Genomic DNA, 19623 nt, shown 5'->3' with positions numbered 1-19623 from the left:
TATACCCAGATTCTTGACATAACGTGGCCTCGACAATGCTCCCTGCATACACACGACTCGGACTCACTCCAGTCACTATCTGGCAGAGTAGAGATAGCAAGATTATACACTAGCTGATCCGGAAGCCTCCTAGAGAGTTACCAATAGGTTCAGTCGGTGTACTAACTAGCGGCCGGCCTGCGAACACCGTTTTAGAGCTGTACCCTCGAAATGTAAGGAATATTGGATCTCGCCACGACATTCATCATAACCTCAAAAATCATCAATCATACCTACAAGAATACCGTACAATCCTAATCATACAGCCAATACGCTTGATCTTTTTCTCACAAACAACCCTTCTAAGTAGAAGGTTGAAGTGAGAGGTCCTTTAGGCACTTCAGATCACAACTTGGTGATTGCCTCTTCTCCAATGGAACCTTTATCTCATGGCTATTCCCAACATCGTATTGTTTGGCTTTACAAGAATGCAAAATGGGATGACCTGCGAGACTTCTTTTCTTCTTTTCCTTGGTCTGATTACTGTTTCAAAACTTCTGATGTCAACGTTTGCTCAGATCGTGTCAGTGAAATTATTCTTGCAGGAATGGAATCCTTTATCCCACACTCCACTTTAAAATCTCGTCCTTTATCTAAACCTTGGTTTTCCAATAAATGTGCTAAGGCTGTCCAAGAGAAGAATGTTGCATATCGTAATTGGCTTGTTTCTAATTCTTCAGTTTCATTTTCTGCCTACACCAAAGCTCGCAACAATTGTAAAGCAGTTATTAATCAGTCCAAACTAGAGTTTTCTGGTCTCTTGCCAAAGCTATTGGCCACAACTTTTGCCCATCTCTGCTCCCACCTCCGTCCAAACCAGATGGTTCTGTTGTCATTTCAGCCATGGATAAAGCTGACCTGCTAGCATCCCATTTTTCTTTGAGCTCATGTATTAATGATCTTGGTAAAACACCTCCCACCATTCCTAACACGTTCCATTCAATGCCTCCTGTGGTCTTCCGTCAAAAGGATATCAGAAGGATTTTGATGAATCTTGATGCTAAGAAAGCTCCAGGTCCTGATGGTATTTCTCCACTTGTTCTCAAAACCTGTGCTCCTGAACTTACTCCTATTCTTTGCCGCCTTTTTTCACTTTCTTATTCCAAAGGTGTTTTTCCTTCTGCTTGGAAATTTGCTCATATCCAGCCAGTTCCTAAAAAGGGTGACAAATCCCTCCCATCCAATTATCGTCCCATTGCAATTACTTTTACTCTTTCTAAAGTAATGGAGAAATCAATTAACCGCCAACTCTTAAAGTACCTAGAAACCTTCCGCCTGATCAACGATTGCCAGTATGGATTCCGTCACTGTTGATCCACTGGTGATATTCTGGCTTATGTTACCCATTTATGGACTAATTCAATGGAAAGGTTCGGTGAAACACAAGTAGTTGGGCACCTCCGTAGCCAGGTGGGAAGGAGCAGCAGTGCGTAGCACACGCTTCTTGATTAGACCGGGGTTCGAGCCCGTCACCACCAAATACGAGGATGCGGAAAGGTCAGGGAATGACCACCGCATTTCCTGGAGCAATATGGCCTTAGCTGCTAATGCTCCTAAAAACCAAAATAACAAACAAACATAACAACAAGTAGTTGCTCTTGACATCTCAAAGGCTTTTGATCGTGTTTGGCATAAAGGTCTTCTAAACAAGCTTCCATGTTATGGTTTGCCAACTGTTTTTAGTAATTGGTTATCCAGTTTTCTCTCTGATCGCTCACTGAGGGTGATGGTAGATGGCTCTGTCTTCTAACTTCTCCACTAATGCCGGTGTCCCCCAAGGTTCAGTTCTTTCCCCCACTCTTTTCCTCTTGTATATCAATGACCTTCTTCCATTGACTGGAAATCCTATCCATAGTTTTGCCGATGATAGCACATTGCATTCAACTTTCCATTTTGAGAAACCTTGTCCAGCTCAATCAGCTTCAAGTTCTCGAAAATCTGCTGCCAATTCCTTAAATGCCGATCTTCAGGTAATTCTCCAGTGGGGCAAAGACAACTTAGTTGATTTCAACCCTTCTAAAACTCAATCTTGTCTTATATCTTGCATAAAGGATTCTTCTGCTCCTATGCTTATCTTTAGTGACACTCCGATTTCTAGGCAAAATGATATATCTCTTTTGGGGATTACCCTGACTTTTAATCTCTCTTGGCACTAGCACATTACAAATATTGCTTCCTCTGCATCTAAAAAACTTAGTTTTCTCTTTCACTCTCGGCGTTACTTTTCTCCCAAACAGCTGCTCACTCTGTATAAATCGCAAATCTGCCCTGCCATGGAATATTGTTCCCACATCTGGGGTGGTGCCCTCAAAACCTCTCTCAGGCTTCTTGATTCCATTCAGAAGAGGGCAGTTAGGTTAATTAATGATTCATCTCTAACAGAGTCTCTCCACTCGCTGTCTCATAGACGCACTGTTTCTGCTGCATGCCTCTTCTACAGATACTTCCATGGGCACTGTTCTTCTGAATTGGCTTCTATAATTCCCGCTCTCTCTTTCAAAACAGTCCGAACATGTGCCGCCACCAGCCAACATCCATTTACTGTCCAACTTCAAACCCACAGAACCAACTTTTCATCTTCCTCATTTATTCATTCAACTGCCATTTTCTGGAACAACCTTCCTTCATACGTATTTCCTGAAAATTACAATCTACAGAAGTTCAAGTCCAATATCAACAAATATCTTCTTTCGTCTTCTCAACCTCCAACCCAAGCACGGTACTAAGTACTATAGGTTATAATATATATTATAATATTATAATACCTCTCGTGTTTGGGTTCTCATAAAAAATAAATAAATAAATAATAAAATCACTGGTTAAAGAAGTAATGCAGGACCATTTGGACAGGCATGCAACTATACTGCAATCACAGTAAAGATTTGTCAAAGGGCCAGTCTTGTGTAACCAATCTAATAGGTAGCTATGATGCAGTGACTAAGGAACTGGATACAAAAAAAATTTTTATACCATATAGTTGGATTTCAAGAAGGCTGTTGCAAATAAAAGACTACTGTACATGGAGCAATATGACATTAAGGCAATATAACAGCAGGTGGCTGTTATGGATAAAGGGATGGTTGAGTGCGAGAAGACAAAGTTGTAATCAATGGACAAATGGTTTTAAAAATGATTTGCATTAGAGGTGAAAGCACATTGTAAAGGCAAAACAGTGCCTTTCAAGATGGTGACTGATAACGCCCACTGGCATGTCCCTTTCCTTGACGATCTCCATCCAAATATGAATACTACTAATTTTCCACCTAATACAATGTCCCTCATCCAGCGTACAACAACACAGAAGCACTGCAACATTTAAGGTCTAACATTTCAGGACAACAGAAGAGAATAGTAGGTTACCATAAAAAAGTTTTGGAAAGTTTTGTGAAGAATATTGGTGTTGTTTGACATGAAATTAAATAAATATGAATTGGGTGCAAAATAAACAGTGTTCACAGTTTTCAACTGACATCAAGAAAGTGTACAGATAATTACCCAACACTGGACTTAAATATAGGTGAGGATGACATATAGAAATATCTTTTATTGGCATCCACAAAAAGCAGTTCACCACCAAGAAATGATGTCATTTCTGTCAGAATAGCAAGAAGATAAGTCAATCAGGTTGTGGAGTGAACAACCCAAAGAATTCAATTTTTTTTTTTTTTTTTTAATGTAAACCCCAAGCACGAGAGGTATTAGAACCTATAGTACTTAATACCGTGCTTGGGTTGGAGGTTGAGAAGCAAAAGAAGATATTTGTTGACATTGGACTTGAACTTCTGTAGACTGTAATTTTCAGGAAATACGTATGAAGGAAGGTTGTTCCAGAAAATGGCAGTTGAATGAATAAATGAGGAAGATGAAAATTGGTTCTGTGAGTTTGAAGTTGGATAGTAAATGGATGTTGGCTGGTGGCGGCACGTGTTCGGACTGTTTTGAAAGAGAGAGCGGGAATTATAAAAGCCAATTCAGAAGAACAGTGCCCATGTAAGTATCTGTAGAAGAAGCACGCAACAGAATGTCTATGAGACAGCGAGTGGAGAGACTGTTAGAGATGAATCATTAATTAACCTAACTGCCCTCTTCTGAATGGAATCAAGAAGCCTGAAAGAGGTTTTGGGAGCACCACCCCATATGGGGGAACAATATTTTATGGCATGGCGGATTTGCGATTTATACAGAGTGAGCAGCTGTATGGAAGAAAAGTAACACCGAGAGCGAAAGAGTAAACCAAGTTTTTCAGATGCAGAGGAAGCAATATTTGTAATGTGCTTGTGCCTAGAGAGATTAGAAGTCAGTGTAATCTGTTCCTTGAGGTTGTCACACACATTCTCTCAGATATGCCAGGCAAGCTGTACTTTCTACCTGGGAGTCTAAAACGCTGATAGAAATAATATTCGAGTGACACTCAAGTCAAGTGGACCCAATTTCGGCGAAGTCTGGATGGTCTGTGACAGCCAAATCCTCTGCTTGCACCTTCACGATGGTGTGACTGTTAGTAATCCTGGGTATAAGCTCCATGCACAAGTACATGGTGGGTGACCACCCAGGAGTGAACCAACGTAAGCAGGGGTTGAGGTGTGCCGCCCACACCACATGGAGGAACGCTGCCCCTCTATGTTACCAGGCAGTATTGGTGGTAGATGACTCTCATCTACCGGTGAAATACCACCACTTTGCTTATTGGAGGCTTGAAGTGGTGGAACCCATGTTTAGTCTGTAGAGCTAAGTTGCAGTCAACCCTTCCCCATCTCTTCCATCATGCAGTATGATTGATGACCTTTGAGGTTATGATGAACGCCGGGGAGAGATCCAATATTCCTTACATTTCGAGGGTACAGCTCTAAAACAGTGTTCGCTGGCCTCGTAGAGAGTTACCAAACCTATTGGTAACTCTCTAGGAGGCTTCCGGATCAGCTAGTGTATAATCTTGCTATCTCTACTCTGCCAGATAGTGACTGGAGTGAGTCCGAGTGGTGTGTATGCAGGGAGCATTGTCGAGGCCACGTTATGTCAAGAATCTGGGTATATTCTTGTACTTGTACTTGTACTTGTTCATGAAGGTTATACCCAGGATTACTAACAGTCCCACCGTCGTGAAGGTGCAAGCAGAGGATTTGGCTGTCATAGACCGTCCGGACTTCGCCGAAATTGGGTCCACTTTGACTTGAGTGTCACCCGAATATCAGTTCCATCAGCGTTTTAGACTCCCAGGTAGCAAGAACAGCTTGTCTGGCATATCTGAGAGAATGTCTGTGACAACCTCAAGGACCAAATTTGCTCAGGAACAGACTTAACATTAAGCCAACAAGCCTGTAATTACTCGTGTCGGCTTTTGATCGACCTTTATGAATTGGGGATAAATTCACACATCTCCAGTCCATAGGGACCTCCCCTAAATCCAAAGATGTTCTTGTAATTATGGCTAGGGTTACATCCTTTACTGCCTTCTTAATATAATTGGATAAATTGTATCCTCCCCAGGTGCCTTTTTTATGTCCACCCTCAACAATTTCTCCTCCACTTTCCTTTCATTTATCACAAAGTCATTTAGCTCCTTATTAGAGTTTGTTAAACTTCTGGCATCCCCTTCTCTAAAGAATTCCTCATGTGAATATAGATGCAAAATATCTATTCAGTTTGTCTGAACCCAAGGGTCATCAACAGTAAACTTATATACGTCAGGTGGTTCGATTTGATCGAACCCCTTCTTTCTACTGTTAATATTAGTGCAGAAGTCTTTGCTGCTTTTCTTTGTCAGACACTTCTGATAATCTGCCTTAGCTTGCCTAACCTTCTTTGTGACTTGCTAATGGACAAACTTATATCTACCATAGGTTTCTGTATCACCTGATAATTTATATGTATCTCATTCACTTTTCTTCTCTGCATCTTGTCTCAGTAGTTCATCTGACATCTATTTAGGTCTAAGCCTTGAACAGTATTTCTTTGTTGGTATGAAAAGCTTAGTAGCTTCTTTGATTACTTCTGAATACTTCCCGTGTACAATTTGCTGTTGGTAACATCATCAGTTGGGCCCACTGCATACAACTTAAACTGCTTGTGACCTCTGTAGTCACCATTACTTTCTTAAGGGTAACCTCTGTACTGATTGCTGCCATCCAGTGGGCATTTTTATTGATTGCTGCCACCCACTGGGTATTTTACCTGCAGATTCGTAATGCTTTGCTGTAGAAAACAGTTATCCAAAAAATCCACAAAAGTCTTGCTAGTGTGTGAGTTACGAACGCACAAATCCCAGTCAACATCTGGAAAGTTAAAATTCCCATTTTTTTGAGACATTCTGATTTGCTGGGCCACTCTACTTCTCTGTGTAGCCGTTTGGTATACACATCACAGTCATTAGGCCTATAACACACTCCTACTCTCAATTTTGTTTTCCTAGTGCTTATATCACACCAGACTGACTCAACATTGCACATGTCACCCAAGTCAACTGGATGCACTGCCTTCGATTTAATAGACTTAGAAAGACCTTAGATTCTTTGAGTGGTAGACTAACATAGGCTTAAGTTTGCATTCACCAGTTGTAATGTTTACTCTTCAGGTTAAGTTAACATTATGAGGATGATCCCCAATGATAGGAATTGGGCCCACCATCCTTTCTAAATTTCTTAATCCAACGGTTGTTGCTGTTGTGTCCCAAAAAGTTGCAATTAGGAGTTGCTCCAGACCTGACAGGTGGCCAACATTGTTTTTTTATTTATAGAAAAGTTCTTAATTTTTTTGAATTCTGCTGGCAGTATACCAGTACATGATCTTTTCATAATAAATTACGAAACTTATTTTATGAAACTTTTTAGTAAAAAAATAACTGTTTTTTATAACGTTTTTTACACATTCTTTAAAGAAAACAAAGTATTATTTCTATTGAAAATTTGTTATTTGTCAAGCATAGAAAAAAAGAAAGAAGAAAATAAATGTAAAATCTTGTATTATTCCTGTATGCAGATCCATTTATAGTTTTTGTATATAGTGGTAGGGAATTCAAATTGAGGTAGTTAGGTAGCTCTAACGTATCATTTATAGAGTAATATGCTTCGCTGTTTCTATTAGATAGCGTACTATTGACATTTAATTAATTTAATTTATTGATTTTATTAATTTAAAGTATCATGCCGCAAATTAGAGCAGCAAAGCAATGGGCACAAAGTGGCAGGAGTGCTGTGACTCAGGGGAGAACCGAGGGGGTGGCCGATTCTCCTACGCATCAGAGTCTAAAAAAATGTGCGACTTGTGAAATGTTTGCTGAACTCTCTGGAACGGAACATGATATTGCCATGGGGGATGTCTTTGTGTGTGCGCTATGTAAGGAGTGTAAGGAAATCAGGCGACAACTCAGCGTTGTTATGGGCCTATATGAGAGTTTGAAGGACAGGGTGGATGCCCTCGAAAGATCTAAATTGAGGGGCCCATCAGGCTCTCGGCTGCCCACATCAACGCCAGAGCTTGCACTTGGTCATCACTCAACACAGCGGCAACCCCCAAGGCAGAATGTGCTGGTCCCACAGGAACTAGTAGTTGTTGGTGACGCTATTGTCAGGGAAACGGGAAACATGCTTTGTAAAAAGGATAGGTGGAACAGGACCAGGGTATGTCTGCCAGGGGCAAAGGTTGATGACGTTGTAGAGCAGGATATCATCTTTTAAGAGCACAAAAGGTGATATAGTTGTACACGTTGGCACTAATGATATTAGCATTAGCATTAGTAGAGGCATTTGATGCAAGAAAGCAAGCTTATGCAGCATCAGCCAAAAAAAAAAACAAACCCACTTCCACTTCACCCCTCTGTTCATTCAAAATACCTGTCCAGCTGAGCCTTAAACTTATTTAGGCTATCAACCTCCACCACGAGGGATGGAAGTCTGTTCCGCCAACCAACCACCCGCTGGCTAAAGGCAAATTTCCGCACGTCTATCCTACATCTGTCTTTCCTCAATTTGAATTTATGCCCTCTCGGGTGATTTTTCTGAGCTAGAGGAAGAATCCCATCAGCATTGAGCATGCTTAAACCATTCAAGGCTTTATACACCTCTATCAGATCACCTCGCTGGTGCCTAGTCTCCAGACACTGTAATTTGCAAAACTTAAGCCTTTCTTCGTAAGAGCACCCCTTTGTTCCATTCACTAATCTTGTTGCCCTTCTCTGTACTCGTTCCAGCAGCTCCACATACTTCTTGAAATGAGGCCTCCAGACCTGTATACAGTACTCTAGGTGTGGCCTGACCATTGCCTTATACAATGGAATAATCACCTCCTTATCTCTGCTGGAAAAATTCCTGTATATCATTGACAATACTCCATGAGCTACTCTTGCAGCCCGTCTGCACTGCTCAGAGAACTTCATATCTGCCTGCACAACCACCCCCAAGTCCCTTTCATTCTCTACCACTGTCAGTGTAGTACCACAGAGTTGATATGTTGCTCTGGGGTTGCTGTTTCCCATGTGTAGTACTTTACATTTGTCAATGTTAAACTTCATTTGCCACCTCTCAGCCCATCTGCTCAACCTTTCCAGATCCTGTTGCAGCAGCATAGTGTCAGTAGTGTCCTTGACAACCCTGCCAACCTTTGTATCGTCTGCAAACTTGGACATTAAGCTTGATGTACCATTATCAATATCATTTATAAATACAGAAAACAATAATGGACCCAACACTGAGCCCTGAGGGACTCCACTAATAACATTAATCCACGATGAGCAGTGTCCATTGATTACCACTCTCTGTCTTCTCCCCCTCAACCACCCCTTTATCCATAGCAGCAATTTGCCTCCAATGTCACACTGCTCCAATTTGTGTAGCAGTCTTCCATGTGCAACAGTATCAAAAGCCTTTCTAAGATCCAAGTATATAATATCAAAGTTATTCCCTGCATCCAGTTCTTTTGTGACTGCATCATAGTTTCCAATCAAGTTGGTCAGGCAAGACTTCCCCTTAACAAAACCATACTGTGTCTGAGCTATAACTGAAGTCTTGTCTAAATGATCCTGCAGTGCTTCTTTAACCAGTGCCTCCATTAATTTTCCTGGAACAGAAGTTAAGCTCACAGGTCTATAATTACTTGTGTCAGCCTTTGATCCTCCTTTGTGAATTGGGGTCACATTTGCACATTTCCAGTCTATGGGTACCTCCCCTGAGTCCAAGGAAGCTCTCATAATTATGGCTAAGGGTTTGCTAACTTCCTTTGCTGCCTCCTTTAATATAACTGGATAGATCCCATCCACCCCGGGTGCCTTTCTTGTGTTTATCTTCAACAGTTTCTCCTCCACTTTACTCCCAGTTATTTCAAGATTCTGTAGCTTACTGCTAGACTTGAATACACCTCTGGCATTCCCCTTGCTGAATAACTCCTCATGTGTGAATGTCGATGCAAAATATTCATTTAGTTTGTTAGCTACCTGAGCAGGATCATCAACAGTTGACCCATCAATATCAAGTGGACCAATCTGATTCATCCCCTTCCTTCTAGAGTTTACATAAGTAAAGAACCCTTTGCTGTTTTTCTTTGCATCCCTTGCCAAATATTTCTCGTAATCTGCCTAACCTCCTTTGTAACTTGGTTGCATATCAACTTGTATCTATCATAGGCTTCTGTGTCATGTGTTAATTTGTAAGTATCCCATGCATTTTTCTTCTCTGCCATATGCCTCATTAGTTCATCTGACATCCATTTTGGCCTAAACCTTGAACAGTATTTCTTAGTTGGTATGTAAAGCCTAGTAGCTTCCAAGATAAGTTCTTTGAATGCTTCCCATTTTGAATTTGCTGTTGGAACAAGTACAGAGAAGGGCAACAAGATTAGTGAATGGAACAAAGGGTTGCTCTTACAAAGAAAGGCTTAAGTTTTGCAGATTACAGTGTTTGGAGACTAGGCACCTGCGAGGTGAACTGATTGAGGTGTATAAAGCCTTGAATGGTTTGAGCTTGCTCAATGTTGATGGGATTTTTCCTTTTGCTCAGAATAATCACCTGAGTAGGCATAAATTCAAATTGAGGAAAGACAGTTGTAGGTTTGTTGTGCGGAAGTTTGCCTTTAGCCAGCAGATAGTCGATTGGTGGAACAGACTACCATCTTTTGTTGTGGAAGTTGATTATTTTTAATAATCAACTTCCACAGTATACAATAAAACAACAAGCTGTGGAATACAACAAATTCCACAGACAATAAAAAAAAAAAATGTTATTAGTGGAGTCCCACAGGGTTTGGTGCTGGACCCATTGTTGTTTTCTGTATTTATTAATGATATTGAGGAGGCTATGTCAGGCTTAATGTCTGTGTTTGCAGATGGGACAAAGGTTGGTAGTGTGGTTAATGACAATATGCTGCTGCGACATGATCTAGAAAAATTAGGCAGATGGGCTGAGACATGGCAGTTGAAAGTTTTTAACTTCAACTGCCATGTCTCACTTTTAACTTGATGTTTTTAAATGTCTTAACAATTCTTAGATTTAAAATGCAGAATGTTTTAAGCATTGACAAATGCAAGGTACGGCATATCAATAGTAGTAATCCGAGAGTAACATATCAGCTGTGTGGTACTGACTCTGGTTAGTGGAAAATGAAGAGGAACTGGAGGGGGGGGGGGGATTAATTGTGCAGCCTGATATGAAGTTCTCTGACAAGCACTGACAGGGTGCTCGGGCAACTTATGGCGTTTGTCAATGGTATACAGATATTTTGGTAGCACAGGTAAGGAGGTGCTACCAAAATATCTGTATTATCTTGTAATATAAAGCAGTGGTCAGACCATATCTTGAGTTCTGCATACAAGTAGAGCGGATGGAATGGGTACAGAGAAGGGCAGTGGGAATATTGAGAGGAACAAAAGGATACTCTTACCAAGAAAGGCTTCAGTTCTGCAAATTGCAGTGTCTGGAGACTAGGTGCTTGCGAAGTGATCTGATTGAAGTGCTTAACACTTTTTTTTTTTTTTTTTTGCCTCCAGTGCCATATTGATCCAATTTATGCAGCAGTCTTCCATATACAACAGTATCAAAAGCTTTCCTGAAATCCAAGTATATGATATCAATATTATTTGTTACATTCATTTCCTTTGTGACCACATCATAGTATCCAATCAAATTGGTCAGACAGGACCTCCCTTTAACAAACTTATGCTGTGTCTTAACTATTTCTGCAGTCTTGTCTAGATGATCCTGCACTGCTTCCTTAACTAGTGACTCCATTATTTTCCCTGGAACACAAGTTAAACTAACAGGTCTATAGTTACTTGTGTCACCTTTTGAACCCCCTTTGTGAATTGGTGATACATTTGCACACCTCCAGACCATGGGGACTTCCCCTGAGTCCAAGGAAGCTCTCATAATTATGGCTAAGTATTTGCTTACTTCCTTTGCTGCTGCTTTAATATAACTGGATAGATCCTGTCCACACCAATTGCCTTCCTTATGTTTAACTTCAACGTTTGTCCTCCACTTTGCTCTCAGTTATTACAAAATCACTTAGTTCCCTGTTAGAGCTTGATAAACTTCTCGTATTCCCCTCCTTGAATAGCTCCTCATGTGTGAATGTAGGTGCAAAATACTCATTCAATTTATCCTGCTACCTGAGAATGATCATCAATAGTCAACCCATCTACGTTAAGTGGTCCAGTCTGATTCATCCCTTTCCTTCTAGTGTTCGTAGACTAGTTTATATCTGCCATAGGCTTCTGTGTCATCTGATACTTGATATGCATCTCATACATTTTTCTTCACTGCCACGAGCCTCATTAATTCATCTGACATCCATTTAGGTCTAACCTTGAACAGTATTTCTTAGTTGGTATGAAAAGCCTACTAGCTTCCAAGATTAAGTCCCTGAAGGCTTCCCATTTAGAATTCAACGTTGGTAACATCTCCAGTTGATTCCACTGTATAGAATTTAAAAACTGTCTGAGAACCCTGTAGTCACCTTTACGAAAGCAAAAGCCCTTCCCTTTACCCTTGATGGTAGTTACATCTTTAAGTAAATTCCACATCAGTACATTGATCACTGTCACCCAGTGGTTCCTTTATCTGCAAATTCTTAATGTGTGAATAATTGCTGCTGATTATCAGCTCAAGAGTGTTACTCCCTCTGGTTGCCTCTCGAACATGTTGCTGTAGAAAACAGTCATCCAATAAATCCACAAAAGTCTTGCTAGTGTGCGAGTGACCAAACCACAAGTTCCAGTCAATATCTGGAAAGTTAAAATCCCCCATTATAAGGCATTTGATTTAACTGGCCCACTCTATTTCTCTGCACAATCGCTCATTATACTCATCAGATTCATTGGGCCTATAACACACACCTACTCTCATTTTCCCTTTCCCCAGTGATTATGTCACACCAAACTGATGTTTGTTTGTTTGGCTTTTAGGAGCATCAGCAACTAAGGCCATATTGCTCCGGGGATATGTAGTGGTCATTCCCTGTCCTTTCCACATCCTCCGTATTTGGTGGTCACGGGCTCGAACCCCGGACTAATCAAGAAGCGTGTGCTACGCACTGCTGCTCCTGTCCACCTGCCTACGGAGGTGCCACACATCAAACTGACTCAACATTGCATTGTCCACCAACATCAATTGGATGCACTTCCTGAGATTGTGTTTCTTAACTAACAGCATAACCCCTCCTCCCTTCCTGTCTTGTCTATTCTTTCTGTACACATTGTACTCCCCAAATTCCAATTCTGCACTGCTTATACCTGTGTGACGCCATGTCTCTGATATCCCAACAGTATCTGTCTTTGTTATCTTGACCAGCACTTGAAACTCATCAAATTTATTAACTATACTCCTAGTATTGGTGCACATGCACCTGTTTCTACTCTCAGTTACCATAACACAGCCCATGTATTTACTTGCAGTGCAAGAATCACATTTGTCTCTGCCTGCGGCCACTGTTAATATTTTAGTCTGTGTATCCCCCAAGCTAGCAGTTTTCTGACCCATCTAACACTGCCTTGATAGCATCAGCAGATATTCTTGTACCTTTTCTACTTAAGTGTATCCTCTCCCTGTAGAAGCAGTCTCTCCAGTCAATAAGCACAGACCACACTGAAAAAAATTCTACCCCATGAGTGTTGCACAATCTCTCCAGGGCTGGATTGATTGACAAGGCTCTCATCATATACTCCCTGCAGAGGGTATATACTCTCATCATATACAGATTCCTAATCCAAACGTTTCATTTACACTATCTATTGTTACATTATACCTTACACTATCAGTTCGAGATATATACATTATGTTATTTCTTATTGACTACAACATGGCAGCTAGTTCAACAATATTAGTGCCAACACTGGTCAGTCGTAACTTCCAGAAATCACTAGTTAAATTAAAAAAAAAAAGAAGTTGATGAACACCACTAAACCTGTTTAATATCTTTGTAGAACACAATGTAGTATGTTAATTAACGAAGAGTACAGTAAAAATATCGAAACTACTTATCCCTTTACAGCAGCCAAAAATCCAAAAATCTTTGAATGGCTTGAGCCAGCTCAATGCTGTTGGGATTCTTTCTCTTGCACTGACTATGTGCATGAGACGGCATAAATTCAAATTGGGGAAGGATGGTTGTAGAATAGATGTGGAAGTTGCCTTCAGCTAACGGGTGGTTGATTGTTGGAACAGGCATCCATCTATCATTGTGGAAGTGGATAGTTCGGATAAATTCAAGGAAGAACTAGACAAACTATTAGAGGGGGATGTCTTGGTGTATTTTTATTTATTTATTTTTTTGGCTGATGCTGTATAAGCTACCTTTATTGCATTATTTGCCACTATTAATAGTAATAGTAATACTAAATGATAGAAGAAAAAGGTTATGAATGCAGTGACTGTTCTGTATTTCATGTAATTTTTATGTATTTGAAACACATCCCATAATGTTCTTTATTATGTGTGTAAGTACTTATTGTTTTTAAATGTACTTATTGTTTTTAAATGTTCTATAATTTTAAACAGTCTTTTGTGTTTTTAAATGTCTTAACAATTTTCAAATTTAAAATGCAGTATGTTTTAAATATTATTCTAATATCTAAGTGGAGATATGTATGTTTAAAGTGACCAGACATCGTGGATTATGATTGACAGTCCCGAATTTCAGTCGTTTGCCCTGCATTGCAAACTGTCCCCAGAAAATGTCCCGGATTAGACATGTAGCCTCCATACTTAATGACAAACAATGCAAATCATTTGCATTATGTTTGCCGGGAACCAGTTGTACAATGGAAAGAGTTTTTTCAGTAGTGAATAAGCTGTGGACATCAACAAAAGCACAACTCCATAGAAATGCTGAAAGCAATACTACAAGTTAAGTGCAAATAATGAAGAATTATTAAGAAAAATTCACGCAGCAGAAAAATATATTTAATTTCTCTTGTTTTTATTGTTAAAAGAAATATATACAGTCAGTCCTCGTATAACACGTGTTTGCATTACACGAATTCGATCATACACGATTTATAAATAGGGGAACGATATCTTATATAACACGAACTGAATTCGCTTATGCGCGATTCGCCTTTGTGTTTACAAGAAATGGCAGTTGAACGCAGAATCACCCCAACCGAATGCAACACGATAGGAATGAAGAGAAGATTCTGAAAATGTATTTATGTTTTTATATCAGTGAAGGGGAAACACATTTCACCATAATAACGTAAAAACCAACACAATTCCAGCTATCGGTATAATCGCAAATGCAATTAGATCGAGTTTACTACCAGTTTATAACGGATTCCACTAGCAGAAACGCAACTGGATTTTTATTGTTTTATGCTAGTAACCCCTAGAAATGTGCTTTAGTAAAATGTGAGGTGTTAATAGTGTATCTCTGCCTTTACGGTGTTGTTTATTCAGTTATTACATGCGCGCAGCTTTGTTTTTGTGTATCAATCGTTCCTCCTCGTTTTGTAATTGTGCTTTATTCCCTAAAAATGAGTAAAATACTTAAGGTATGAAAAGGAAGCGTCCTGGTGAAGACACTGCAGATTCAGAGAGAAAAAGAAAAGCAATATTAAAAATTCTTACCCGGGAAAATTTATAGTGCCCTCATACTCTGGTTTATGGCCAAAATCACACCGGCCTCCGGCCCACCGGGGTTTTCCCGGTAAGGCTTATGGCCAGTCCGCCACTGTTGATAGAGAAAAAATATGAAATTGTGAAAAGCTTTGAGTGAAATGAAAGACCATGTGATATTGCACGTGCTACAGACCTAAATGAGGCAATGCCGAGAATTAGAAAGAATGCAGAGAAAATAAAAACTTTCATAGAAGGAACAACTCAAAGTGTAATTAAAATCCATTTGATTAAGACACAAAGAATTGGAAGAGATGGAACGCCTGTCATCTGTTTGGATAGAAAATTAAACAAAAAACAAGTTTGCTTACAATAGAAGTAAAAGCATTAGCAATATTTTATTACGTAATAGTCGTAATAAAATGTGTAAGTATTTTATTACGATTATTTATTGTGTTTGGTAATGTTTTGGTTACAAATGTGTGTTCAATCTTGGGTGGTCGGCACCTAACCCCATTTTCACAATAGGGATTGTTGTTGATATCGCACGATTTTGCATTGCACGAGGGTTTCTAGGAACACAACTATCGTGCTATACGAGGACTGACTGTATTATTATTATTTCACAAAAAAACCTTACCTTTTTTCGCTGAACAAAACTGAAAATCGATTAAAAACGTGACCCCTCTTATAAGTGTTTTTTTCCCCCTTCTAATTACAACTATTTTTCTCGGTTCACATCCTTCACACACCCTTCTGTTCATTATTTAGCATAACACGAGGGATACTGTAATTTCAGCCTTTCTATGAAAAAAAAAATATATATATATATATATATATATATATAGATAAGCTATATACAGTATACAGTGACACTTCTCCTAATGGACACCTCTCTTTAACAGATATTTTCAAATTCCCCAACTCACCTCAGTTGGTTTTAACGTGTTTTCAGCTTCTGTCTAGCGGACATTCTCTGTAACGGACGCGGACAGGCAATCTGCACTGTTTCGTTTAGATTAGCACTTGATTTGATCTCCCCATAACGGACTGCGGGAGAGCTCACGGCCCTTCTTCTAGGAACTTTTCTTCCACGTATTGCCTCAATCGTGTGTTTATTTTATGTGGGGGGGGGGGAAATTTGGTTGGCCTTTCGTCTTTTGAGTTCCAGTTTTCAGTTTTGTTCAGTGTCGTGTGAAGTGCACAATGTCTTCTCGTAAACATTTAACTTTAAAAGATAAAGTCGAACTCATCAATGCGTATGATCGGCAAAAAAATAGTGTTCGCAATCTCGCTGCAAAATTCAAAATTGGGAAGACGCAGGTAAACGACATCCTAAAGGGAAAAAAATGAACTGCTCAAACAATTTTGGCAACACGGAAATGATCAGGTTCAAAAATCATTCCCGAAAACTGTTTGGACTTCAAATTGACAATGTTACGTATGAGTGGTTTTATCGCGCACGTGCTAAAAAAATTCCCATTAATGGGTCTATTATTAGGGAAAAGGCTTTGGAGCTTGCAAAATCTATGGGAGTAAATGAGTTCAAAGCTTCTGTAGGATGGCTAGACAAGTTCAAAACTTGGCATAAAATTTCTTGGTAAACCATAAGTGGTGAAGGTGGATCTGTTGATACTGGGGTTGTAACAGAGTGGACTGTTAAGTTGGAAGATTTATGTCGTGATTTTGAAGCTAAGGATATTTACAACTGTTACGAAACAGGGTTGTTTTTTAAAGCTCTTCCTGAAAAAACAATGAGTCTAAAAAACGAAAAGCGCCAGGGCGGAAAAATTTCTAAGGAACGCTTGACTGTACTATTGTGTACAAATATGCTGGAGACTTTGAACGACCTCTTGTTATAGGAAAACCACAAAATCCTCGTTGTTTCAAGGACATAAAGTTGAATCTTTTGAATGTTTACTGGAAGTCTAATAAAAAAAGCGCAGATGACACGAGATATCATGAGCGAATGGATAAGTCACTTTAACCAAAACATGATTCGTCAAAACAGAAAAATTATTCTTTTCATGGATAATGCTGCATCTCACTTGCACATTGAATTGTCCAACATTAAAATCGTTTGTCTGCCACCAAACATATCTGCAGAGTGTCAGCCCTTGGATCAAGAGATAATAAAAAATTTTAAACTTCACTACAGAAAACGTGTTTTAAGACATCTCATTGCAAACATGAACGATGTAACATGTGCGAGTGACCTTGCAAAGAAAATCATCATCCTAGATGCGATTCAGTGGATTTCCTCTTCAGTAAACGCAATTAGAAAACAAACTGTCGTGAACTGTTTTGTAAAGTCTGGCTTCTGAAACGCAAAAATCGAAGTTGTGAACAGCAATGTGGAGCACCAAGAAGAACAAGAACTTCAACATCTATTGATAATGTACGATATTTCAGCTACAAGTGACCCTGCTACAAAGATATAGACTCGAACCTCACTACAGAAGATGGTGCTCTAGATATCAACGACATTATCATCGATATTGTTCAAGAAGTTCCTCATGAGGATGAAGAAATGGAAGGAGGTCATTCTGTTGAAGAACATATTAATGACGAACCACCGATGAAAATAGAAGAAGCGTTCATACAAATCAATCGTTTAAAAATGTTTTTCACCACTGAAGAAGATTCTGAAGGACTTTCGATGGTTTCTTCACGCCAAACAAATGATGAAAACAAAATTATCAGACGGAAGAAGGTGCAGAAGAAAATAAGTGATTACTGTATGTATTTTTCTTAAGATAAAGATAATAATAATACGCATAGCACAATTGTATGTATATTATTTACAAAAATATTGTGCAAAATCTGTAGATAATTTAATTTAATTTTACATTAAACATTTAATGATTTTTCTTTATCTCTTGTGTATGTAATTGTATATTATTTACAAAAATATTATTCAAAATCTGTATATATTTTAATTTAATGTTACATTAAACGTTTAACGATTTTTCTTTCTTTCTTTCTTTTTTTTTTCTCCCTGAGACTTCTTGTTAGCGGACACTTCTCTCTAACGGACAGATTTTCGTTCCCCATGGCTGTCTGTTAAAGGGAAGTTTCACTGTATATGTGTATATTGTTTGTAGTGGGGTTTGAAAAATCCCTTCCCCTGATGTCCCGTATTGGAATACTAGGGATCTGGTCACTTTATGTATGTACACTGAAATATCATATTGTAGCATATTCCTGTATAATGTACATTATTAGTCAGTTATTGTGGATGGTTGGTGGCCTTCTTTAGGGTTTGATTGGATGCAGACGCCATCTTATCAGAACTATATATATATAAATTTTACGTTTTGGGGCAGGGGAACAAATTTAAGGTTCAGTAAAGTACCAGATTTGGTGTAATTTGCATAGATTTCATTTATGATGTTGACTGAGCAAAGTATTCAGGCTTTAGAGTTTGCTTTATAAGGAAGAAGTCTTATACAAAGTTATACTAATATAATGTGCGGAAGCCACCGGCTTTTACTGCACTGGCTGGGGGGGGACAGTAGATAAGAACATACAAATTATTTGCTTCCCTCTTCACATAGGTAACTATCCAATTGACTTTTGAATTTATTCAAACTGTCAGCCTCATCTACCTCTGAAGGCAACTGGTTCCAGAAGTCAATGACTTGCTGTCTAAAAGAAAACTTCCTACAATCTAGTCAAAATCTTTTCCTGTAATTTGTATTTATGGTCCTGAGTTCTGGAATTATCCACAACAGTGAAAATTCTGCCTTCATTCATTTTAATAGCCCCTTTCTGAGCCTTATAAACCTCAATCAGGTTAAATTGTTTTATTTGATAAATTAATTTTAGTTTAATGGAACAGGAAAGTGAATGTACCACCTTACCAAATCTAAAATCACTAGATTTATTTCATTTAATTGATGTTTCAGAACATCTTATTTCATTTTCAGTAATGTAACTGTAATGTAATCTAACTGTAATGTAAAGCAAAGAAAGAAATAAAAATAAATTAAATGAGAATGGTGATATAATCATAAATAAGTGCAGATTACAACTGGATTTGTTTTGCTACTTGATAGTTTCTAAACCAGAGAAATCCTAAATCCAAAGTGCATCAGAAGAAATTTTAATGGCTATTTATAGTCAACTTTTTTTCTCTTCTGTTATTGGCTGTCACTTGAGATAAGAATGTTTTCCGATTCAAATGCCGATGTGGAAGCTGATATATTTTAATTAGTAATACCTCTTGATTGATGGACATGTTTTAACATTAATTAATTTGAATTATGTGTATATTAGTCAGAAGAGTGTTTTTATCTAATTTTCTTATAAGCATTTTGGAAGCAGTGGGGTTACTTATTCAAATGAGAATATAATTGAGTTATAATTATCATGATATAGTAATTTGGATGAATTTATTTGTAGATTTGGCATAACAAATCAAGTTTCAACTGGTTCATTGCTTTTGGGAAGAATGAAATCCACAGCATCTGTGAGTTCTCTTTCCTTTCACTTCTGTTATTCAGTTAGGCAGGGTTGGAGTATAATCAAATAACAGCTAATTTCAAAT

At 38.8% G+C, this 19623-nt stretch overlaps 1 protein-coding gene across 4 annotated transcripts in view; it reads left to right on the top strand.

Moving 5' to 3' along the window:
- LOC150091076 (SAP domain-containing ribonucleoprotein) overlaps positions 1-19623 on the top strand; it is a 195316-nt gene that overhangs the window by 98517 nt on the left and 77176 nt on the right. For all 4 annotated transcript variants that reach the window (XM_090381663.1, XM_090381655.1, XM_090381642.1 and 1 more), the window contains exon 5: positions 19479-19545. In XM_090381663.1, the coding sequence (XP_090237789.1) occupies positions 19479-19545 (67 nt within the window). The remainder of the gene's footprint in view (positions 1-19478; positions 19546-19623) is intronic.

This window comes from Mastigoproctus giganteus, chromosome 1, assembly GCF_048544385.1.
Source record: "Mastigoproctus giganteus isolate SK-2022 chromosome 1, ASM4854438v1, whole genome shotgun sequence".
Classification (NCBI taxonomy): Eukaryota; Metazoa; Arthropoda; class Arachnida; order Uropygi; family Thelyphonidae; genus Mastigoproctus; species Mastigoproctus giganteus.
Note: the sequence above shows the minus strand (reverse complement) of the source record. Positions and strands in the feature narration are given on the sequence as shown.